The 27,157-nt window shown below is 41.1% G+C and overlaps 1 protein-coding gene across 1 annotated transcript in view; it reads right to left on the bottom strand.

Annotated features, from left to right (window-relative positions):
• LOC126198921 (transcription factor IIIB 90 kDa subunit) overlaps nt 1–27,157 on the bottom strand; it is a 382,817-nt gene that overhangs the window by 18,531 nt on the left and 337,129 nt on the right. Inside the window, exon 10 of the mRNA XM_049935559.1 lies at nt 11,506–11,706. Coding sequence (XP_049791516.1) covers nt 11,506–11,706 — 201 coding nt within the window. The remainder of the gene's footprint in view (nt 1–11,505; nt 11,707–27,157) is intronic.

The following is a 27,157-nucleotide window of genomic DNA, read 5'->3' as shown; positions in this document are numbered from 1 at the left end:
CATATAAATGGTGGAGTTGCAGCAAGATGGCCATATAAGGTATGTGAGATGTACCTCATGCCATAAAAAAAGACTGATGATTCCAATAAAATTGTTGACAGTCAAGAACAAAAAAGTAGTAGTTGCTTCATCAGGAAAGACGAAAGGATATGGGTTTTAAGGGAGAGGGTAAGGAGTCATTCCAATCACGGGAGCGGAAAGACTTACCTTAGGGGGAAAAAAGGACGGGTATACACTCGCACACGCACACACACACACACACACACACACACACACACACACACACACACACACACATATCCATCCACACATATACAGACACAAGCAGACATATTCCAAGACAAAGAGTTTGGGCGGAGATGTCAGTCGAGGCGGAAGTGCAGAGGCAAAGATGTTGTTGAATGACAGGTGAGGTATGAGTGGCGGCAACTTGAAATTAGCGGAGACTGAGGCCTGGTGGGTAACGGGAAGAGAGGATACATTGAAGAGTAAGTTCCCATCTCCAGAGTTCGGAGAGGTTGGTGTTAGTGGGAAGTATCCAGATAACCCGGACGGTGTAACACTGTGCCAAGATGTGCTGGCCGTGCACCAAGGCATGTTTAGCCACAGGGTGATCCTCATTACCAACAAACACTGTCAGCCTGTGTCCATTCATGCGAATGGACAGTTTGTTGCTGGTCATTCCCACACAGAATGCATCACAGTGTAGGCAGGTCAGTTGGTAAATCACGTGGGTGCTTTTCTGCCTTTGATCGTGTACACCTTCCGGGTTACAGGACTGGAGTAGGTGGTGGTGGGAGGGTGCATGGGACAGGTTTTACACCGGGGGCAGTTACAAGGGTAGGAGCCACTTTCTCGAACGCCTGGAATCCTTACCCAATCTGTTACCCCCGGAAACCATCCTTGTAACGATTGATGCCATTTCCATATACACAAATATTACGCACGTCCAGGGCCTCGCTGCGATGGAGCACTTCCTTTCACGCCAATCACCTGCCACCCTACCTAAAACCTCTTTCCTCATTACCTTAGCCAGCTTCATCCTGACCCACAACTTCTTCACTTTTGAACGCCAGATATACCAACAATTAAAGGGAACAGCCATGGGTACCAGGATGGCCCCCTCGTACGCCAACCTATTCATGGGTCGCTTAGAGGAAGCCTTTTTGGTTACCCAGGCCTGCCAACCCAAAGTTTGGTACAGATTTATTGATGACATCTTCATGATCTGCACTCACAGTGAAGAAGAACTCCAGAATTTCCTCTCCAACCTCAACTCCTTTGGTTCCATCAGATTCACCTGGTCCTACTTCAGATCCCACGCCACTTTCCTTGACGTTGACCTCCACCTGTCCAATGGCCAGCTTCACACGTCCATCCACATCAAACCCACCAACAAGCAACAGTACCTCCATTATGACAGCTGCCACCCATTCCACATCAAACGGTCCCTTCCCTACAGCCTAGGTCTTCGTGGCAAACGAATCTGCTCCAGTCCAGAATCCCTGAATCATTACACCAACAACCTGACAATAGCTTTCGCATCCCGCAACTACCCTCCCGACCTGGTACAGAAGCAAATAACCAGAGCCACTTCCTCATCCCCTCAAACCCAGAACCTCCCACAGAAGAACCACAAAAGTGCCCCACTTGTGACAGGATACTTTCCGGGACTGGACCAGACTCTGAATGTGGCTCTCCAGCAGGGATACGACTTTCTCAAATCCTGCCCTGAAATGAGATCCATCCTTCATGAAATCCTCCCCACTCCACCAAGAGTGTCTTTCCGCCATCCACCTAAGCTTCGTAACCTGTTAGTTCAGCCCTATGAAATCCCCAAACCACCTTCCCTACCCTCTGGCTCCTACCCTTGTAACCGCCTCCGGTGTAAAACATGTCCCATGCACCCTCCCACCACCACCTACTCCAGTCCTGTAACCCGGAAGGTGTACACGATCAAAGGCAGAAAAGCACCCACGTGATTTACCAACTGACCTGCCTACACTGTGATGCATTCTATGTGGGAATGACCAGCAACAAACTGTCCATTCGCATGAATGGACACAGGCTGACAGTGTTTGTTGGTAATGAGGATCACCCTGTGGCTAAACATGCCTTGGTGCATGGCCAGCACATCTTGGCACAGTGTTACACCGTCCGGGTTATCTGGATACTTCCCACTAACACCAACCTATCCGAACTCCGGAGATGGGAACTTGCTCTTCAATATATCCTCTCTTCCCGTTACCCACCAGGCCTCAATCTCCGCTAATTTCAAGTTGCCACCACTCATACCTCACCTGTCATTCAACAACATCTTTGCCTCTGCACTTCCGCCTTGACTGACATCTCTGCCTAAACTCTTTGTCTTTGAATATGTCTGCTTGTGTCTGTATATATATATGTGTGTGTGTGTGTGTGTGTGTGTGTGTGTGTGTGTATGTGTATGTGTGTGTGTGTGTGTGTGTGTGTGTGTGTGTGTGTGTGTGCGTGTGCGTGTGCGTGGGCGTGGGCGTGCTCGCGCGAGTGTATACCCGTCCTTTTTTCCCCCCTAAGGTAAGTCTTTCCGCTCCCGGGATTGGAATGACTCCTTACCCTCTCCCTTAAAACCCACATCCTTTCGTCTTTCCTGACGAAGCGACCGTTGGTTGCGAAAGCTAGAATTTTGTGTGTATGTTTGTGTGTATATCGACCTGCCAGCACTTTCGTTTGGTAAGTCACATCATCTTTGTTTTTAGATATATTTTTCCCACGTGGAATGTTTCCCTCTATTATATTCATATCATCTTTGTATATATATATATATATATATATATATATATATATATATATATATATATATATATACTGTAGTTTATAATAAAAATATTTACAATTACAGACACCATTCACAAACAAATGATATACCATCTGCCAGAGAATGAAGTTACTTACAGCTTGAGGCTATGAGACAATTTTAAACAAAAGAGGAATTTGTTATAAACAAAAAACTCATTCTACAATTGTTATGTGCCATAGCAAAGTATCCACAACAATTACATAAAAAGATTAACCTCTGCATAAATAGTTTATATTATTGTCTTTTACTGTTTATACATATTAGTATGAAATTCTGGTAGTGTGATGTTGTAAGAGTGGCATTTGACCAAAGCAGTAATGTAAGGGCATGAAGAATCAAGTTTTGAACTTGCAGTTCCTGCAGTTTCAATTTGTATTGCAAAAATAGCCTCTAAAAACCATGATTATTGGTATGTATAAAATTAATCTGTATAATAATGGGCTGTAAACATATCATAAAGCTGTATCTTATTTGTGTAATATAAAATATGTATAACAACTGTAAATAATGTCAAATGATGGTCTATAACTTAAAAGCTAACTTTAGCATAACAGTGGTTACAGGAACAAGCTGTGAAAAAAGAAAGCAGTGCAGATTTACGGTCTTTTATTGGTGTTCTTGGTCTGGGTAAGAGCTGAGCAGCCTAAGAGCAGCTGATGTTAGCTTGTGATAACATGGTAGCAGGTAGTTTGAACACATTCATTCTGGTGCGACAATCTGCAATTCTGGAGATTCATTTTATTTGTTGTGTGTTGGTATTATAGTAATCTGTACATTACTACACTTTCGCCGCCCCTAACATGGCATGAATCTCACAGTTTTGAGTAGCACATCATTTGGCTGCTCCACGCCCCCACCAGAGGTTGCTTGGCTTGGTGCCTCAATTGCCTCAGCTGAGTGACAGTAGCCCCTGGTTGGCAAATGCTCTTTACATTACCACACACAGGCTCCAGCTAGCAGTCTGTATTTGTTACCAGTCTGCAAGTGCCGATAAGTCTTGTAAAAGTCATTACTTCTGTTACTTACTGGTTTCTGACAACCCTATCTTTTATCATGTTTAGAGCCACAACGCAAGTGGCAATGAGTAGAACTTTGGTGTGCTCTGTTACAGAACTTTCCTGGGTTCAACTTTGGATCTTTTGCGTGCCTAACTTCAGTGAATGTTTTTTCACGTACTTCTCCATGTAGGCAGTTCTTTGGTCACTTCTCCAGCAACAGCAACTTCTTCTTAGATGAATTCATGGCTATGCTGACAATGCAGATTCCACCATCTCCCTGTGCACTACCACTGTTTTTAGCCATGCAATGACTGTTGCAGTTCAGCAAGTTTCTACTCGTGGATCCAGGAGAAATTTTTCATATTTTGGGTAACAGACAGACACAGACACTTGTAGGGCTTTGTTTCTGTCTTCAATTTCTTCTCTCCTGTTCTCACTGCTATGTTCATTGGTCTCCTTTTCAGACACAGCCTCCCTCTCTTTGTTTTTCTGTTTATTGACCCCCTTTTTAGGACCTGGCCTGTTTCTCTTAGTTGTTGTGTTGGCTATCCCCCCTTTTCAGGACCTGTTTCACTCTCCTTTGCTGTCTTGTGTTGTTTGTTATCATAGCTTGCTCACCCATGCCCTTACTGCTCATGTTGAATTTTTGCTAGTGCCACAAGCAGCCACGTCAGTCTCCACGTCTTTTCTGCCTACAATCTGCCCCACATCATATGCAGTCTTCATGGTTAGGGATGCGATCATCCGCCTAGTGCCTGGAGATGTGGTTTGTCAGCGCACTCTTTACTGTTATGTAAAGGGTCAAATGATTACAGTGATTAAGTTAGTTAATGGTAGGAGTTTTACAGTAATGAAGTTAGTTAAAACGTGTAGGAATATTGGGAGCCAAATCTCATATGTGTGTTAACATTCTGTCCTGCTGCCAGTGGTATGCTACCGTGATACAAGTGTCTCAGAGGAGTGTCGAGTTAAGGAACACAAAGGAGAACACTGTATCACCGAGCACTGGGGGATGTGACAAGAAGCACCTTGCCACATGTCAGAGTGTCAACATTGAGAGTGGTAATTGGGTCAGTTACACCGGAATATTCCACTGGCCTACTGGGGAGGAAGAACTGCAAACATCTTGAGGCATTGGAGTGACAAAGAGCCTGTGTCATTCAGTGCCACCACCAATTCGGAGTCATTGCAGTCATCGTAACGGTCATAATCATAATTCTGGTCGTTGCCTAGGAGGCACCAGAGTGATGCCGCCACTGTAGTAGTGATGCCACCACTGTAGTCATCACCATCACTATCATCAGATGCCGTCAGCAGGCAGCTGCCTGTAATGGGAGTCATCACCTGGTGTGCATTGTGGTAACGCACTATCACCATCGTCCTGGGACACTGCATAATCATCATGAGTGGGCTGAAGCCGAGAACCCTGGCCTGCTGATGCTAAACAGCCACTGCCACGGATGGTCATTGAGACAGGGCACTGGCCTGTCCCACTGCCACAGCCACCATGTCCCCCAGCCATAATCACAGCAGAGGCCTGTGTAGCATGGTTTCAGCCACCGCAGTATGACCCAGCAAGGTGTCATCGTTTGTGAACCACATCGGTGCATGGGGCAAGCTCACTGTGAGAAGAGGAAGTCACTGCAGTTTATACCAGGGAACCTCACCGCAATGAACAACTCCACCAGCTACAACAACAAGGACACCATGCAGCATTTTCCTCTGGCCCCTCTTGCTTTATGCAACATGAGGGAGCTGCTTGTGAACACTGGAGCAGCTGTTTCACTCCTCAACCTTCAAACATATGCATGGCTGAGCTCCCAACCACTGGCTCCTACAAACATCCTCTGGTAAGCTACAATAAACAGCACATTCCTGTTTTTAGTCAATTTATAAAGTTGAATTCCATCAAAACACTTATGGGGTTGTTAATGATCCTCGCACTGACAATTTGTTTGAGTTCCAGGCTTTGTTACTTTTGAATTCTCTGTTATGATTACATAGTCTTTGTCTTTCCATGCTACATAGTGGCATACACATTAGTGCTCAATCCATTGTCTGCTCAAGACAAATCATCATATTTTCCATTTGCCACGAAAGCATGACAGACTATTTGATACTTTCTCCATTGTCACCACTAGGATTACATCCCCAGTAGCTACAGACCCAGTGCTTAAACACATTGATTACTAGGTGGAACAGTGGGTCACAGTCTGCGACAAGTGTCTAAATCAACAGGCAGCACTGCACGCTGTTTTTCCCCTTGGCCAGTACCAACAATACCTTGGGACAGAAGTGATATCAAGATTGCTGGACCATTTTTAGACACTTTTTGACTGTTGGTTGATGTCTTTTCCATGTTTTCTTATGTTGTTTTTTGTTTATCCACCACAGCAGTCATGATTCTCAAGGCATTGTCCTCTGTCTTTCATGCTGAAGGCCTCTCTTGTAAAGTGGTTTTTTGGCTCATCTCTTTTTATGACTTTTGCTTCCACAATGATATCCACCAGCATCACAGTTTGCCATGGCAGCATACTCCACTGGCTGTGCCCGCCCATCTTCCTACAGGGGAACCACCTCCACAAGGACATCGGCACATCAGCATTATATCTATTTTAAATTTAGGTCATTTATTGATTGTCTACATTTTGTTAACACAAGAATTAAAATAAAAAGAAATGGTTTACATTAATTTTTATCTTCAATATCTTTTTCTCCTTTTATGCCAGTTGTCTGTGGTATTACTATTTTTAAACATCACTGTCATCCTAATAACACAGTTACGAAATTTATCTTTGTTATCACAAATATTTCACTGTTTCTTTTGAATATGTTGCAACATCTGAGGTTGCGATTATGATGGAATCTGAGAATGCAGCTGCTTCTTGCTGAATATATCAGATTTCACTTCTATACTGACGTGAGAATGTCACAATGTTTCCTGCTTCCAAACATATTGAATGCCCATTGCTCTCTAATTGGCTGCACAGAATTAGCAGCTGACATACTCCCTTTTGTTCCCATTATACATCACAGTGAGCATCAACAACATTGTTGCAGGAAACACGTAAGTATGCCACTGGCCCCTATGTAGTCTTTTACCACCTCTTCCAGAAATGTGTACCACTGTTGTGTATCTGTCCAATTTTAAAGTCAGTTCAAATGGATTCAGAGAAACTGAAGTGGTATATGTTCCCATTGCTGGGAGCTTGATGGAATTTGCTGCCTGTTCACTGCTCCCCTCCCCACACCATCCTAATTCTCAGCCAAGCTGGTATCACTGTTCCCTCTCCAACCCTTCTGTAATGCTGTGCTGAGCAACTGTGAAACATGGACTGCCGTATCTTCTAGGATGCACGTCATGTGTAACAAAAACAACTAGTACATAAATAAAAGATATGTGTAACAAAAACAACTAGTACATAAATAAAAGATTGCAATCACGATTCACTAAGATTCTCAAACTGTCATTCATTCCGTGATCTAGTGACTTCTGTTGGACTTTCTCCGTAAGATGTCTTGGCACTGTAATTCATTATCCTGATAACAATTTTAGTCAGTTTAATATGACTTTTTTAGACTTTTATTCTTGATTACTTTTCTTTTTTGTTTCATCTGCATGTCACCATTTGTTCTAAAGCTGATTTGAAGGTGGTAATGTTTTTACCCAGTATTCTAATATGGGACCAATGACAGAAATTCTCCTTTGCACCCCACTTGGTAAATCATTGCAGTATCTCATAAGACAAATAATATACTGACTTGCATTGAGAATCAAGTTATGTTTTTTGAAGGACAACATTTTTGCCTTGCGAGGTTAACTTTACTTAACAAGCACCATAAATGTCTGTATACAGTATCAATACGTGTATGAGAACATTTATTGCATATCTGTTCAAATAAAACAAGATTTGTAAGGCAACAGCATTGAATTCTATATCCTCCTGTGTTTCACAAAATTGTCAAATTTTAAGCAGTGTAATAGATTATTTTGGTGGCTAGTTGATAGTTTCTTGCATATCCCTTGCACTAGCACTGCACAAGTCAAATGTCACATGATTATTCAAGCAAGATCGATACTGTACCAAGTGCAAGTATCATTTGCCCTCCCTACCCTTCTGAATTTTTCAAAATAAATTTGCACATGACCTCAATAGCTCAAGCTTTATCACTAAATGTAAGGCAACACTTATAGCAGTTTATCAAACAATGTGAAACGTTGATCTCAGCAGAAATAGTTTAATACATGAATATAAGATGACCCTATAGTTTTCAAATGACAAATTTGGGGAAAACCTTATCTGACATGTTCCACAATCATGAGAATCATCTAATTTTTTTGGGTCTGTGGAACAAAAACTGAATCTAATCTAATCTTATAATTGAGTAAATATGATATGTTTCATATTTAACTGTGTTTCTGATCTATTTATTGACTGTAATTAGGCTGGTAGTTGACCCACGAAATTTATTACATGGTTGTGTGTTTGCCCACAGGTTGTTAGGTGGTAGCAAATTGGTACACTTATAATTAATTTTAATTTAATATTGTTGAAACAAAGCAACTGGTATGGGACAATTGGTTACCTTTTGTCAGAAATGAAGCACCATAGGAAACATGATGTTGAAGCTACACTTTTTTATAGTTCTATCAATAAACTGAAGTCAACCTTTTGGTTCCCTGCCACTCCCTGCTATTCCTGTAAGTTTGCTTTTTTCTAAACATGAAAATCTTACTTTATTATCACTTCCGTGTTTGCATTTTAAATTCTTATGATAACTGTGCCTAAAGAGGAGAGAGCCAGAACTGGGGTCTCCATACCTAACAGGAAAATTTACAAAAAAGATGTAAAATCTTAGGATCAGATTAGTGAAAGAATTCTGGAGATGTAAATGAAAGTTTTAAGGCTAGGGTCAGATTAGAGAAACTTGAAAACATTAAGCCATTCAGTCATGATCATGGCTATGTATGCACTAAATGACAGTGCCAAAATGGAGGAAAAAGAAAAACTTTATGTGGGGATGACGGGATTACTGAAGAAGATAAATGATCAAAAAGAAAATTTTATTATTGGGGACCTGAATGCTCAAAAAGAAAATTTAATTATTGGGGACTTGAATACATGTACTGAGTGGAGAACGAATTATCCCATTGTTGGTCAGTACGAGGACAATGTGGTAAATGACAATAGGGATCGTCTGATGGGCCAAGGTTAGCAAAATGCTTTGAAGATAAGAATGGGTAGTTTAGGCATAAATCAAGAGCAGGGGATTTAAGTCTTTTACATGTCTGGGAGTTTGATATCATCAAATGGACAAAGTGCCGATGACATAAATAATAAAACAGGGCAGGGCAAGAGGGCCATACGCCAACTGAACTCAGTCCTTTGAAATAACAAAAAGAATGAAACAGGTAATATATCACTCAGTTCTTGAAAATATTTCTAGGTGGGGAGCAGAAATATGGGAAGAAACTAGCATCAGAGAAACAAGTAGCTTGTACTATAAATTGACTTCTGGAGCTGAAGTTGTGGCATCTCTAAGCTAGTCACCAAATGCCCTCATAAAGGAGGCTACAGGTGTTGATAAATCAATAACAGACATGATAAAGATGAAATGTCTAAAACAGTATAAGGATGGACAACAGCCGATGAGCAAAAAAAGTGAGGTATTGGAACTCAACAGAAACAAGAAAGCATGGGCAACTTAAGAGGAGCTGGGGTCAAGAAGTCTAGGACATGATGGATACCAGAGGACTACAAACGAGGAACTGGCATTATCGGAGAAAGTGGAATACGGAAAGCAAGAAGCAGTGCCAGCCATAGAATTCTTGGAATATAATGAAGATAATGACTGTGATGACAGTGACGATGATGATGATGATGATGCTGATGATGATGATCATAATGACATCTGTGTTTTAGAGGTCTTCAATAGTTATAGAATTCTACCATTACTGACACACTGCTGCTCACTTCCCAACTAAATTTTAATAGTGAAAGAATTCTTGGATTTTTTAAAAAATTGCTATCATCCTAAAGGTAAAGCAGCTAGTTATAGATGGATAACACTTACACATTCAATTTATCAATCAATGAGTCACCAACTTATTTACAGCAATATAGATAATATAGATCATTTTTTAACCTATTTGCAGAATATTCCAACAAAATAATACATGTAATACATATGCCTACCTAAATGACTGCTTGCATAGTGTTGATTACTATTAAACAACATTAATTTTAATTTATCTGCTCTATGTCTTCTTGGTGTACAAATTACAATAGTAAGAATTAATCAAATGATACCACTGAGTTCCACCCAAACATTTCAGTGAGGTATGCTGACACTAACTAAAGATAATTCCATATTTCAAACCAGTCTCTCCTAATTTTTGGGAATAGTTACAAAGTTACTCAGTGATTCACATTTATGTCTATCGTGAAGCTATAGAGCACCAACATCAAACATTACTCACTACAGATTTTCACTGGCCATCTTGAAACTTACATAATTTTATCCACTCAGTGAGTACATCATTTCTACCCTGTGGCCCAGCACATGGCGGTCAGGTCGTTCTCCATATCACTGGTAACAGACTACTTTACTGATGTATTCACCAGCCCTTTCCACTACAATGTACTTATGGAATATATTTTGATTGCCTCATTTCATTCATGTTTCACTTAGCAATCTTTGTAAACTAAGATAATAAGATGTGATGAAATTTGACACTGGATATTTGTAGGTTTGACAAAGCAGTCTGTAGCCAAGTGGAGATACGTCACACACGATGAGTGTGCACCATTGGAAGATTTGTAGTAAAGTGCTTCAAATTCAGGCCCAACACCTTCTTTAAAAAACAGTCTTTAATTGTTTAATAATTTTAAATAATAATGTCAAAACAAATCTATTATAGACCTGCTGACCAATCTCACTCACATTCACATGAATCGACAAACGATGAAGCGTCACAATCAAAGACTTAATTATTAGATCTACTTCTTTGTTGAAAATTTACTCTGGTATGGATATTAAGTCTACTGAAAGCTGGTTATGCGCCACAGGAAGCATTCATCACATCTGATGCATGGAAGTGGTTTCCAGCCTACAGGGAGTATAGGGGAGTGGGGAGGGGAGAGGATAAATGAAGTTTTCAAATGTCCAAAAACAAAGAGTTCATATATCCAAAAACAAAATGGGGTGGATAATGGCTAAGTGACAATGGTTATGGTACGAGGGCATAAGTAATGCCTCTAAATTTCTTACGTGAGACACGTTAAGGCTTTTAAAATAAAACAAACTTTATTAACATTCTACACCTTTATTCTTCATGTCTCCATATTTAGTCATCCTGGTGATGAACATATATTTCTCACTAAGAGACTAGTTAGTTGATACCGCCACTGTAAAAGGTTTGACTTTGTTGACAGACCCACAACCTCACCTCTTGTCAAAGCAAAGTCCTTGAAGGTGTTTTTAAGTTTTAAAATGATTGTAGGTATAAACACAGTTAAACTTCATTTTTTTTCGATTGTAATTTCATGCAATCAAAAGCTACCTCCAGTGATTTGAAAAGTCAAGTGACACAAACCACAATAAGCAAAACAAGGTGATGCAGTTATGCTACAGTTATATTGTAGTACTAAAAATTAAGATAATTACCTTTCTGTTTCTCAAGATAAGCAGCATTAATTTTCATCCAGAGATCATCTTTATATTTAGTTTCTTTTTCTGACATAATATACGAGTCGATTTCAGCATCATCTATTCCATCGAGATCTAACTCAGCATTTTCCTCTTCTGCCTCTTTCTGTGTATGATCATCAACAGATCCTGTTAAGCCCATGCTGGCAATGTCTGGTCCTGTCAACATAAAATGTCACTGCAAAGTCAGCAGATCACACAGATGCACCGATTAACAATAGAGCCCTTTGGGAGCTTCAAGGAGAGCCTTCAGGGAGGTGGAACGAGTCAAGTTATACATTAACAGACAGAAGCAACCACTGCTGGCTACTTCTGTGAAGTATACGAGCAACAAATTTTGACAGAGCTGAAGCAGGACTCGCCTGAAAAGACGACAGGATGCCACTAGTGTCCAGTGTTGTTGATACCGTATTTACTCGAATCTAAACCGCACCTGAAAAATGAGACTCGAAATCAAGGAAAAAAAAATTTCCCGAATCTAAGCCGCACCTGAAATTTGAGACTCGAAATTCAAGGGGAGAGAAAAGTTTTAGGTCCCACCTCCAAATCGAAACAAAGTTCGTCTAATTGTAATATGAGACACAATTTAGGTCGAATGAATGACGATACAGCTGCAGTAGTTTGGTTCGGGTCGTAAGCTTAGCAGTTAAGCTTTACCAGGTAGACATTGCTATGCGTCAGGCGCTCCGTCCGTATTTATACGGGTACCCTTCCTTTTCACGTGCTTCGTCTGGTTTGAATTGATTGCTTATTTTTCTTTGATCTGATAAGCGCCGTTTTCTTTGTTATAGGTGTTTAAGTCACTCTAAGCTGAAAATGCATTACTGTACTGTGTCATGCATTGTTTGTCGCATTCTGATTGTGCGTGTTCACGGCCTGTCGCCGCTCGCGGCATGGCCTGCTTTTGTGCGCGCTACCGCCGCTTACAAATAAAAAATAGAGAGGAATCGTCTCATTAGCGAAACATTTGTTGTTACTTACACTACTGCTTTCTTTGATAATGATCAACAAGAACCAAATATTAGACTGCGTATGATACATGATGTTCTCAACGAAATTTTAACGAAAATTATTCTCCGTTTGAAAATCTTTGCAGGCGGCTTTTTAGTTCATTACATTCTGCACAGAAATTAGAGTCATCTTAGATTTAAAAATCTAGTCAATTGCCGTGCTTCATTTCTGACTGTATCACTATTAGGCATAAGAATAATACGAATATAAACATTACATGATATGTATATTCTTCCGCGTTTGCTGTTGTCTCACTCTAGTTTCGTAGTTTATTAGGCAGACAGGATTTAAATGAGATAGTAGCAAACACTAAACAATACATGGCAAAATGTTTATATTCGTATTATTCTTATGGTGAAGAGAATACTGCATGTGATTCACAATTCATAAAAGTTGCTATTAGCAACCATCTCTTCTCACAGGTAGGAAAAAATTCAGAACGCAGAGTTGGCCATATTTTTTTGACAAACATCCCAAACAGTCTTGCCAGTCGCATTTTTGTAGTACATTGAAATGCAGCTACATTCGAAGATGAACAATACGGAATTTGTATTTACTTCGTTGGATAATGTACCAAAATGCAATGGTCGAAACTCGGGGCGGAGGAAAAAGGCTCGTCTTCAACCTTTTTTTTTAATTTATTTACTGACGTAAGAGGTTTTTGGTGCCAGTATTTATCTTTGTGCCTACAAATCATGCCTTTGTGGCGCTACATATATTCGTCGGCAGAAGTTAGCTGTGGCGGCACCCACCAACATTTTTCAAAACTCCCGCTTGCTTTGCACTCGATTCTAAGCCGCAGGCGGTATTTTGGATTACAAAAACCGGAAAAAAGTGCGGCTTAGATTCGAGTAAATACGGTAAGCACACTACTGTAGGTGCACCTCTCTCTGCTGCTATATCAAGACAATCCACAACAATGGTCATTGTGCTAACAGTCCATAGTGCTCCAGATGTTGTCACACTGTCCGTGTGGACACTTATCCACTGCAAACAAGCTCATTTCCTGACTCCAGAGGTATGTGATGTGGCTGAATGGTCCTGCGAGGCTGAATGAAAAATAAGTCTGTCCGTTTGAGCACTGATCATGTGGGACTGTTCAGATCCTGCATGGTGTTGAGTATAGCCCTTCCATAGTCACAGGTCAGCAGGGGGATTTCAATTAACATGGCAAGAATATTTTGAAAAAATAAACAGAAGTCTCCATAGCCTCACTCCTGCTGTTGTCCAATTCTGAATTGTGCTAGTAAAGATTACTTCTTCTTACCTGGGGCATAACATGATTTTCTCATGAACAACCAACATTCATATGAAAGTTTAGAAAGTGAAACCAACATCTTGTTTCATACACAGCCTGCAGATGACATCACTCCTATCTACTTTGTGCAGTTATGCTGCAATGCTACTCGTTTACATAGCTGAATGTGCAGTACATTTCACGCCAATTTGACATCTATTGCATGCTGCCATCATGATGTTGCAGTTTTAATGGTCAGCAGAGTATACAGTGGAGAGGCACCCCCTAATAAAAGTCAAGTCACATCCGATTGTTACATAAGACAATGGCAAATACCTAACAAAAATATTTCAGTAAACATAAAATTTTGCTGCAGGTATTTATAAGGTAAAATAAAATAGAGTATTGAATACAAAAAGGAAAATATTAAACGAAATACCCAAGTTTCAAGTAATTGAAAAGGGAACTAAACTGCATTTTAAAAAAATAACGATTTGAAAATTTTTTGAGAGAAAGTGAGAATTTATATGAAAATGTGGTAAGAGAAACAAATGAAAACACTAAGTGTGAAGAAAACAAAAGAGTAACTTCTGTTGAGCAAACACTAATTCATCTGTTAAGATAGCAGATGGCTCATTACTAATAGCAGACAGAAAATTGTACTACTATTTGATTAATTGCACTAGCATTGGAATACCTGAATTAATGAAATGCCTGACACAAAACCGCATGATATGTATAAAGCCATTTTCAGTACAAAGTATGTAAAAGTGCCTGAAGGTAATGTTGTTTCAACAGAAATTGTTCAAGCTGGAAGCAAAACTATACAAAATTAATTTCCAAAATTATTTACAGAATGTGTGTGGAGGAAGAAAATATCCTAAAAGCCAGAACAATGCTGTAATAATTCAACCTCACAAGAAGTAAGAGAGAAAGACATAAAGTGAAGGCTTGCCAGGCACCTGTTTATAATGTACAAAATATTTACTAGACACATAAAACTAACATTGGATTTTTAATCAAACAAATGCATGAACTTTCTTTAGAAGTGTACTTAGCACTATTAATCATAGGAAAGTTGTGAACAAAATTATAGGCTGGAGCAATAAATATGAATTACCATTTTACTGAGACCTACAGATTTACCACCCCCACAAACCACGGACCTTGCCGTTGGTGGGGAGGCTTGCGTGCCTCAGCGATACAGATGGCCGTACCGTAGGTGCAACCACAACGGAGGGGTATCTGTTGAAAGGCCAGACAAACGTGTGGTTCCTGAAGAGGGGCAGCAGCCTTTTCAGTAGTTGTAGGGGCAACAGTCTGGATGATTGACTGATCTGGCCTTGCAACACTAACCAAAACGGCCTTGCTGTGCTGGTACTGCGAACGGCTGAAAGCAAGGGGAAATTACAGCCATAACTTTTCCCGAGGGCATGCAGTTTAACTGTATGGTTAAATGATGATGGCGTCCTCTTGGGTAAAATATTCCGTAGGTAAAATAGTCCCCCATTCGGATCTCCGAGCGGGGACTACTCAAGAGGACGTCGTTATCAGGAGAAAGAAAACTGGCGTTCTACAGATCCGAGCGTGGAATGTCAGATCCCTTAATCGGGCAGGTGGGTTAGAAAATTTAAAAAGGGAAATGGATAGGTAGAAGTTAGATATAGTGGGAATTAGTGAAATTCGGTGGCAGGAGGAACAAGACTTTTGGTCAGGTGAATACAGGGTTATAAATACAAAATCAAATAGGGATAATGCAGGAGTAGGTTTAATAATGAATAAAAAAATAGGAGTGTGGGTAAGCTACTACCAACAGCATAGTGAACGCATTATAGTGGCCAAGATAGACACAAAGCCCATGCCTACTACAGTAGTACAAGTTTATATGCCAACTAGCTCTGCAGATGAAGAAGAAATTGATGAAATGTATGATGATATAAAAGAAATTATTCAGGTAGTGAAGGGAGACGAAAATTTAATAGTCATGGGTGACTGGAATTCGAGAGTGGGAAAAGGGAGAGAAGGAAACATAGTGGGTGAATATGGATTGGGGGAGAGAAATGAAAGAGGAAGCCGCCTGGTAGAATTTTGCACAGAGCATAACTTAATCATAGCTAACACTTGGTTCAAGAATCATTAAAGAAGGTTGTATACATGGAAGAATCCTGGAGATACTAGAAGGTATCAGATAGATTATATAATGGTAAGACAGAGATTTAGGAACCAGGTTTTAAATTGTAAGACATTTCCAGGGGCAGATGTGGACTCTGACCACAATCTATTGGTTATGAACTGTACATTAAAACTGAAGAAACTGCAAAAAGGTGGGAATTTAAGGAGATGGGACCTGGATAAACTGACTAAACCAGAGGTTGTACAGAGTTTCAGGGAGAGCATAAGGGAACAATTGACAGGAATGGGGAAAAGAAATACAGTAGAAGAAGAATGGGTAGCTCTGAGGGATCAAGTAAGTAAAAAGACGAGGGCTAGTAGAAATCCTTGGGTAACAGAAGAAATATTGAATTTAATTGATGAAAGGAGAAAATATAAAAACGCAGTAAATGAAGCAGGCAAAAGGGAATACAAACGTCTAAAAAATGAGATCGACAGGAAGTGCAAAATGGCTAAGCAGGGATGGCTAGAGGACAAATGTAAGGATGTAGGGGCTTATCTCACGAGGGGTAAGATATACTGCCTACAGGAAAATTAAAGAGACCTTTGGAGAAAAGAGAGCCACTTGCATGAATATCAAGAGCTCAGATGGAAACCCAGTTCTAAGCAAAGAAGGGAAAGCAGAAAGGTGGAAGGAGTTTATAGAGGGTCTATACAAGGGGGGGGGGGGGGGGGGGGGGCTACTTGAGGACAATATTATGGAAATGGAAGAGGATGTAGATGGAGATGAAATGGGAGATACGATACTGTGTGAATAGTTTGATGGAGCACTGAAAGACCTGAGTCGAAACAAGGCCCCGGGAGTAGACAACATTCCATTGGAACTACTGACGACCTTGGGAGAGCCAGTCCTGACAAAACTCTACCATCTGGTGAGCAAGATGTATGAGACAGGCGAAATAACCCTCAGACTTCAAGAAGAATATAATAATTCCAATCCCAAAGAAAGCAGGTGTTGACAGATGTGAAAATTACCGAACTATCAGTTTAATAAGTCACAGCTGCAAAATACTAACACGAATTCTTTACAGACTAATGGAAAAACTGGTAGAAGCCAACCTCGGCGAAGATCAGTTTGGATTCCGCAGAAATGTTGGAACACGTGAGGCAATACTGACCCTACGACTTACCTTAGAAAATAGATTAAGGAAAGACAAACCTACATTTCTAGCATTTGTAGACTTAAAGAAAGCTTTTGACAATGTTGACTGGAATACTCTCTTTCAAATTCTAAAGGTGGCAGGGGTAAAATACAGGGAGCGAAAGGCTATTTTCAATTTGTACAGAAACCAGATGGCAGTTATAAGAGTCGAGGGGCATGAAAGGGAAGCAGCGGTTAGGAAGGGAGTGAGACAGGGTTGTAGCCTGTCCCCGATGTTATTCAATTTGTATATTGAGTAAGCAGTAAAGGAAACAAAAGAAAAATTCGGAGTAGGTATTAAAATCCATGGAGAAGAAATAAAAACTTTGAGGTTCGCCGATGACATTGTAATTCTGTCAGAGACAGCAAAGGACTTGGAAGAGCAGTTGAACGGAATGGACAGTGTCTTGAAAGGAGGGTATAAGATGAACATCAACAAAAGCAAAACAAGGATAATGGAATATAGTCGAATTAAGTCGGGTGATGCTGAGGAAATTAGATTAGGAAATGAGAGATTTAAAGTAGTAAAGGAGTTTTGCTATTTGGGGAGCAAAATAACTGATGATGGTCGAAGTAGAGAAGATATAAAATGTAGACTGGCAATGGCAAGGAAAGCGTTTCTGAAGAAGAGAAATTTGTTAAGATCGAGTATAGATTTAAGTGTCAGGAAGTCGTTTCTGAAAGTATTTGTATGGAATGTAGCCATGTATGGAAGTGAAATGTGGACGATAAATAGTTTGGACAAGAAGAGAATAGAAGCTTTCGAAATGTGGTGATACAGAAGAATGCTGAAGATTAGATGGGTAGATCACATAACTAATGAGGAGGTATTGAATAGAATTGGGGAGAAGAGGAGTTTGTAGCACAACTTGACAAGAAGAAGGGATTGGTTGGTAGGACATGTTCTGAGGCATCAAGGGATCACAAATTTAGCATTGGAGGACCGCGTGGAGGGTAAAAATCGTAGAGGGAGACCAAGAGATGAATACAATAAGCAGATTCAGAAGGATATAAGTTGTAGTAAGTACTGGGAGATGAAGAAGCTTGCACAGGATAAAGTAGCATGGACAGCTGCATCAAACCAGTCTCAGGACTGAAGACAACAACAACAACAACAACAACATAGATTTACAGAAAGCTTTTGATTAAATTTCTCTAAATCTGCATTAACAGCCCTTGAGAAGAAATTAACTGATTGAACCTATGTTAGTATACTGAAGAACATAGGCATTAATACTAGAATTTGCATTACATTTTTAATGCATACATGCATATGGAACTGTTCTGCCAGGAAGTAATGGAGTATCCATAAATAAGATTTATGTTACAGTTCATAAGGATAGAGGAACATTCTGAATCTAAAGAAGACTCGGACAAAGAGATTCCATGCACTACAATTTTTCTTAGCAGGCTTATAATGCAAGTCTTTGAATTAGAAAGAAGAAAAATGGATGTGTGTGAACAGAATATATCTGAACCATTGATGTTTTACCAATGTCAAACTGTTTGTCACTAGGACAACTAAACTCTGGCAACTAAAGTATGAAAATAGAGCACACTAAAAAGTAAGCCAAAATATTAAGAAAAATGTATCGTCTTCACATCACAAGTGAGAGCTTATCGAGAACAGCAGGGAGACATTCATGGGAATTACTGAGGAAGTAGTACAAACAATGACGGTCTTGCTGCCAAAGGAAGGAAAATTAGCAGCATTCAGTTTTTGATTATGAGACTGCAGAATGGTGTGTCCCCCATGTTATGCATTGAGGACATGTGGAATTGGTGATTGGGAACTTTCCATCAGGTGGGGACATTAAGTTTGGCAGCTCCCTTTGTACTATTGAAGAAAAGTTGGTTGCATGCTGACACTCTCAACCATTCTTTCATTTCCAAATCATCCATAACTACATCAGTTTAACACTGCAATGGACAAGAAGTGATCAAAGCCTTCCATGTGATGAAAATGTACACTTCATCCACTGCAATGAGGATAGCACAAGGACCCTACCTTGGTTGTCCGGTACATCTCGTGGACAACCATGAAATGGGTCACAACATTTAGATTTGAAGTAATAGTTAAAAACACAACAATATAATGTTCTCCAAAACTCAACATGGAGACTTAATAAGAATGGCAATGGTCTGAATAGCTTAAGAAATGTTCCAGGTTAACCTGGTAAACTGATGGAATTGGTACATTAAGTCTATCAAACTAAGGACATTGACCACCTCTGTAAGGGGTGGGGGAGGGGGGGTCAACATGGAGTTAGAGCAGCTGCTTCAGGTGGTTACTGCATCAGACATGTGTTTGGTTCATGTTGACGCAATTGGTAGATGGGATTTCACTAGGCATGGCCTGCATCTCAGTTGGAAAGAGAAGGGTAAATTGGCTGACTTGATAGCAAAATACTTCAGAGGGGCACTGAAACTCATGGGAGTACATCTTCTTTAGACTAAGATCAGCGTCCAGTGATTCAACATTGAAAGGAATTAAGCTTAATGAGAAACTCGGACAGCCAGGTGTTATAACTTCAAGTTGAACAAATATATTTCAAGGAAGACGCAATACATGAAAGTCACAGATCAAGTAAACAGAGTTAGACGTGTGTACACTTTAACAGTCAAATCATAACTGAGTTCGAGTCTAGCGGCCGCTGGCTCGCTGGCCGCTTAGGTGGCGCTGCTGCTGCATGGCTGGCAGACAGCGCCGCATGTAGAGGACGCACGTAACTGTGTGGCGGTACTTTGAAAGATCGGTGAGTCACAACACTTTTCCCCCCTTTGAAGTTTTTGCACAGGTCTTGATGGAGGTAGCCTGTAGATTGCTAACATCCATAGGTGTTGTTGACGGGCCATAAAGTCTCAAGGAGGAGGCTTCCCGTACGGACAGAAGTGTCCCCGATGATAACGGGTCGAGATGACAGGAGACGTGGGGGTCGAATCTGCTGGGGCCCCATGTACCAATCTGCCCATTGCGGCAAGTCCGGTTGTTATAACAGGAGACATGGGCAATGTGTCCGCGTCCGTAGGAGGAGGAGGCGAGTAGAGTTGCTCCAACAGATGATGGTCATGTGGTTCCTGCATGGGCATGTCTCCTGGTGGCGTCAGTCCTTATGCTGGCACCGATATGATGGTGAGAGGACTGTGTTGTGAGTAATGTGATGTCCAGTATCCCGAACATCAGGTAGAGCTGAAGGTGGTGTAGCGGCATCCGGAACAGGCGTTGTCAGCACATGAGGCCAAAGCTGGTCCGAATGATGCACTGCAACACCCGTGTCTGTCTGGATTTCATACAGGCATTGGCCACGGTGTCATAAGATGCGGGTTAGGACTCCATTTTGGCCACCTGCCATATCCCCGTACCCATACAAGGTCGTCGGCGGTGAACCGGCCAAGCGAAGGCTGTCGGGCATGTAAGAGCTCAGCCGGGCTGTGGTCGCCCATGGGGGTGAAACGGTAAGAAGCCATAAATTGGAGAAGTGCATCATCAGCAGCAGAAGAAGTCAGGAGTTTCCTCATCTGAGCCTTAAATGTGCGGACCAGTCATTCAACCTCACCGTTTGACTGTGGATGGAACAGAGGGGCCATGACATGCATGATGCCGTGATGGGCACAAAAATCCGCAAAATTGGAAGAGGCAAATTGCGGACCATTATCAGTAACAAGAGTAGAGGGAAGGCCTTCCAAAGAGAAAATGCGAGCTAGAGCATTGGTGTTTGCCGCGGTGATAGGCGGCGTGCAACGAACAATGAAAGGAAAGTTAGAGTAGGCGTCAATAACGAGAAGCCAATAAGTACCTAAAAAAGGTCCCGCGAAGTCAGCATGAATACACTCCCAGGGCTTCTCAGGCGAAGGCCATGGTGACAAAGATGACTTCGGGGCGGCCTGTGACGCACAAGGGCCGCAGGCAGCGATCATGTGTGCGATTTCAGAGTCGATGCCGGGCCAGTACACATGACGGCACGCCAAAGTTTTTGTGCGAGAGACACCCCAGTGCCCTTGGTGAAGGAGGCGCAAGATCAAAGCACGCAAAGATGCAGGTACCACAACACGCGGCGAAGCATTTTCGGTGGAAAGGAGGATAACACCGTCCCCAGCCGTGAGGCGGTAACGCAAAGCGTAGTAGTTCCGCAACGGATCAGAAGTCTTAGCAGGCGGACGATCTGGCCAACCCTTCCGAATACAGCGTAAAACCTGGGAGAGGTTAGGGTCAGAACCCGTAGCAGCCGCCAGCCGGTCCCCAGTGATGGGGAACCTGTCCACAACCCGCTGCTCAGCAACATCCAGGTGGAAACACAAAAGTTCGTCCCTATCGAATGCCAGATCAGGACCCATGGGAAGGCGAGACAGTGCATCAGCGTTCGCATGTTGAGCCGTCGGCCGGAAATGAATCTCATAATTGAAACGAGACAAGTAAAGAGCCCAATGCTGGAGGCAGCGTGCAGCCTTGTCGGGAAGTGACATTGATGGATCAAACAAGGAAATAAGTGGTTTGTGATCTGTAACATGGTGAAATTTGGATCCATAGAGAAAAACACCAAATTTATGAAGAGCATAAATAATGGCCAAAGCTTCTTTTTCAATTTGAGAATACTTTTTTTGGGCATCTGTGAGTGTTTTGGAGGCATAAGCAATGGGTTGTTCAGAAACATCAGAAAAACGGTGCGCAAGGACTGCACTGACCCAGTATTGAGAGGCGTCCATGGCAAGAACAAGATGTTGGCCAGGTCGATAAGTAGCCATGCACAGGGCCTGTTTTAGCATAGTCTTCAATTTCTGGAAAGCCGCATCGCAAGACACGGACCAGTGAAGAGGCACGTTTTTATGCAACCGGCGATGCAACGGCTGAGCCACCGAAGCAGCAGACGGTAAAAGCTTGTGATAGTATGCTATTTTCCCCAAGAAGGCCTGCAGTTCCTTAACAGATGTAGGGCGAGGAAGGGCATTGATCGCAGTGACAATTTGCTGCTGAAGTGGACGAATACCATCGTGAGAGAGTTGAAACCCCAAGTACGTGATAGATGCCTGAAAAAATTTTGATTTCTGAAGATTACATTTAAGACCGGCAGTCTGTAAGACATGAAAAAATGTGCGGAGATTTTGAAGATGTTCGTCAGTGGTGGAGCCAGTGACAACAATGTCGTCCTGGTAATTTATACACCCAGGGACAGTGAGCAATAATTGTTCCAAGAATCGCTGAAAGAGAGCAGGGGCGCTGGCAACCCCAAATGGCAATCATTGGTATTGACAGAGGCCGAAAGACGTGTTAAGGACCAGAAACTGCTGGGAAGCAGCATTGAGAGGAAGTTGATGATAAGCTTCTGACAGGTCAAGTTTAGAAAAATACTGGCCTCCAGCAAGTTTAGTGAACAATTCTTCAGGTCGAGGCATAGGGTAAGTGTCGATAAGGCATTGAGCATTTACAGTGGCTATGAAATCGCCACAGAGACGAGTATCACCATTTGGCTTAGCAACGACAATGACAGGAGAGGATCACTCACTCACTGAAAGTGACAGGAAGCAACACCCCTGAAGCAGTGAGACGATCCAGCTCCCGTTTGACCTGATCACGAAAGGCCACAGAAATGGGCCGAACCCGAAAAAACTTCGGCCAAGCAGCGGGTTTGAGTGTGATATGAGCTTCAGAGTCGTTTGCATGGCCTAACCCAGGAGAAAAAAGGGACAAAATGTCGTCGACAAGGAATCCAACTGAGCATAAGGAATAGCATCAGAGACGATATTGACAGAGTCATCTATGGAGAACCCAAAAATTCGAAAGGCATCGAAACCAAAAAGATTCTCCGCGTTACTATGGTTGACCACAAATATGGGAACAGTGCGAACGACAGATTTGTAAGATACCTCAGCATCAAATTGTCCCAAGAGAGAAATCTTCTGTTTATTGTAAGTCTGTAATTGCCTAGTGACAGGTGAAAGGATTGGAGAACCCAACTGAAGATACATCTGAGAATTGATGATAGTGGCAGCAGAACCAGTATCCACCTGCACGTGAACATCTCGACCAAGTATTTGGACAGTGAGGAATAACTTCCCTGAAAGGGAAGAAGTACAATTGACAGACAACACAGAATCAGAATCAGCGTCATGTGCATGAACATCATGTATGCACTCGGATTTGCAAACGGATGACACATGACCCTTTTTTTTGCATTTGTGACACACGGCCCAACGTTGTGGACAATCTTCTCATGAATATTTCGTAAAACACCGCGGACATGAAGGAAGTTGCCGTGGGTTTTGCTGCAGTTTGTTAGAGGTTTGTTTACGGTTAGGCCGAGGCTGCACTTGGGAGCGTACTGCGGCCATGTCGGCCGGCGGAGACACGCCACACGCTTTGTCAACATCGCACGGAGGTTGTATTTCCCCCGACGTCGCCCCATGCCTCTATTTGTGAGAAATTTCAAAAGACTGAGCGATGGATAGGACTTCATCTAGAGTCGGATTTGCCAACTAAATGGCACGTTGCCAAACTTCTTTGTCGGGCGCCGATCAGATAATAGTATCCCATACCACGGAATCTGCGTAGGATTCTTTGTGAACTTCAGTAACAAACTGACACTTTCTACTGAGGCTGTGAAGTTCAGCAGGCGATAGGATTGATTCGGTTGTTTTTGACAACGATAAAAGGCAACAAGAGAGGCTACCACATGTGTTTGCTTTTGAAAAGTGAGCACATTTCAGCAAAGGACAAAGACACAGGATCTTTCAAAGGAGCCAACTGTGACAACAACCGATACATTTGAGGTGAAGTCCATGAAAGGAACAGAGACTTACATGTTTGTTTGTCCGCAACATGAAATGCCAAGAAGTGCTGTCGAAGACGTTTTTCGTAATCAGACCAGTCTTCCACTGTCTCGTTGTAAGGAGGAACAGGAGGTAGAGACAATTATGAGAGACGCCCCGCATTTGATGCCACGACGAAATCACGAATCGCATTTGTGAGAAGCATTTGCTGTTCTATGAGACCTTACAATAGTTGCTCTAAAGTACCCATGGAAATATGGGTCAACGATGGAAAAGAAAAATCACTACCTCATCGCCAATTGTTATAACTTCAAGTTGAACAAATATATTTGAAGGAAGATGCAATACATGAAAGTCACAGATCAAGTAAACAGAGTTAGGCGTGTGTACACTTTAACAGTCAAATCATAAATGAGTCCGAGTCTAGCGGCCGCTGGCTGGCTGGCCGCTTAGGTGGCGCTGCTGCTGCATGGCTGGCAGACGGCGCCGCATGTAGAGGACGCGCGTAACTGCGCGGCGGCACTTTGAAAGAACGGCGAGTCCCAACAGCAGGTACTAAAGATGTTACAATATCACAAGATCCTCAGCAAAGTACAGTGAAAAATAATGTCTGTATATTGCATAAGGGAATTGAAAAACAAAGTGTAAGAGGTTCTTGTTTGTTTGGAAGATTTAGGAACTGAGGATTTAATAGATTTACTATGCCTGTGTGTACATCATATAGTCAAAACATATGGAAAAGATAAATGTAAGTGCATGTAAACTTACTTAAGTAGACACAGTGCAGAAAAAAGGAGGAGTTGCCAAACATATTAAAAGTCATCATAGTGTGAAAAATTTAGAAACTAAAAGAATTTATGTAGAGCAACATATAAAAGCATATTCCTGTGATTAAATTAAATGATGGTACTTTTTTAATAAATTGTAGCTGTGTATAGATCCCCATTGGAAAATTTCCACCAGTTCCTGAAAAACTTGGATTCTTTGTTGTGATATCTGTCATACAGAGGGAAAGCAAATTATTATTTGGGGGATTTCAATGTAGATTTTTCTGGGAGGGTCTTACAGGAAGAGTGACCTTGTTTTTTTTTAACTCAACATCAGTTGTTGATTTTCTTACTTAGGTAGTGCTGGAAAGCAGCACACTGGCAGATTTTATTTTCATAGGCCATAATAAATTTAAGCAAATGAACATTTATCCTATTAAGAATGGTCTTTCTGATCATGATGACATACCTTCATACGGTAATGCAGAATAGTCCTCCAAAACGGTGCATTCAAATTACAATTTAACAATTGCAAATTTATGGAAATTTGTTTTGATCTTTTATTATAAATAGTGTGGGAGTACAGTGTGCCGAAAATAAAAATTACATGCAAATCAGAACATACAATAAAAATCAGTACTGGCTCCACTATGTATTCCACAGTTTTTAATTTTTTCCCCCCCACGTAGAGGTCACAATATATTTATTATTGGTTAAAGTTTCATTCCACTAACTATTAAAGTTTTCGAGTTATTAAATTTGATAATACCAGTAAAAGCTACAGGCCTTGACATCCAGGTCCCCTTAACAAAAAGTCAGAGGTTGGAAATATTTTTAATAATCTTTTTAAATGTTGTGGAGAAAATAGGAGTCAGATGTTCATTAGAAAAGGCAAAGCTACATGTGGAAGAGGCAATACCTATGAAGTCTGACAAAATTTAAATTCTATGCTCCTCTCCTTCTGAAAGTAGGAAAATAATAAACCCACTCAAAAGTAAAAGCTTGAATGGGATTCATGGCATTTGCAACAGGGTACTGAAAGCTTGTTCCCAACAGGTAAGTTGGATTCTCAGCCAAATATGTAATAACTCACTGTAACAAGGTATTTTTCCTAATAGATTGGTATACGCTGTTGTTAAGCCATTGTATAGAAAAAGGGAAAGGTCTGATATGCCAACAACTGCTACTCAGTCTCACTTCTGGCACCTTTACCCAAAATTCTTGAAAAAGTAATGTACTCAAGAATAGCTTCACAAATTTGTAAAAATAAAGTACTAACAAAATATCAATTTGCTTTTCTGGAAATCTTTTCAACAGGAATGCTCTGAATAACTGAACATCACTGATCACGATTTTCTATTAGCTCTCAAAGGTTTTTGACTGTGTAACACTCAAAATTCTTGCAGATATGCTTAAGTACTGTGGTATGAGTGGGACAGTGTACGACTTGTTTAATTTATATTTAACTGCAAGACTGCAGAAGGTTGAAATAAACATTCACATAATGCAGAAAATGCAGCAGATTCCACAAACTGGGGAGGTCCCATAGGGTTCATTCTTGTGTCCATCATTGTTCTTAATATAACATATTAATGATTTGCCACTCAATATTCACAAGGATGAAAAGCTAGTTCTTATTGCTGATGATAATAGTGTAGTAATCACACCCAACAAACAAGAACTAGCTGAGGAAATTGTAAATAAAGTCTTTCAGAAAATTATGAAGTGTTTTCCTGCAGATGGACTCTTATTATATTTTAATAAAACACCGTCTGTACAGTTCTGCACAGTAAATGACATAACACTATTAATAGATATAGAGTTTGAACTGAAGCCTGTAGTAGCTAAGGTAGAATATTCCAATTTTTGGAGTTTGCATTGATGACATTGATGAGAGATTGAACTGGAAAAAAACACATTGATGATCTACTGAAACATCTGAGTTCAGCTACTTATGCAATTAGATTTATTGCAAATTTTGATAATAAACACATCAGTAAATTAGCTTTCTATGCTTATTTTCATTCACTGCTTTCATATGGCATGACATTTTGGGATGTTGTTGTTGTTGTTGTGGTCTTCAGTCCTGAGACTGGTTTGATGCAGCTCTCCATGCTACTATATCCTGTGCAAGCTTCTTCATCTCCCAGTACCTACTGCAACCTACATCCTTCTGAATCTGCTTAGTGTATTCATCTCTTGGTCTCCCTCTACGATTTTTACCCTCCACGCTGCCCTCCAATGCTAAATTTGTGATCCCTTGATGCCTCAAAACATGTCCTACCAACTGATCCCTTCTTCTAGTCAAGTTGTGCCACAAACTTCTCTTCTCCCCAATCCTATTCAGTACCTCCTCATTAGTTACGTGATCTACCCACCTTATCTTCAGCATTCTTCTGTAGCACCACATTTCGAAAGCTTCTATTCTCTTCTTGTCCAAACTGGTTATCGTCCATGTTTCACTTCCATACATGGCTACACTCCATACAAATACTTTCATAAACGACTTCCTGATAC

This window comes from Schistocerca nitens, chromosome 1 (assembly GCF_023898315.1).
Source record: "Schistocerca nitens isolate TAMUIC-IGC-003100 chromosome 1, iqSchNite1.1, whole genome shotgun sequence".
Classification (NCBI taxonomy): Eukaryota; Metazoa; Arthropoda; class Insecta; order Orthoptera; family Acrididae; genus Schistocerca; species Schistocerca nitens.
The sequence above is the reverse complement of the archived record's forward strand: the minus strand, read 5'-3'. Positions and strand labels throughout refer to the sequence as shown.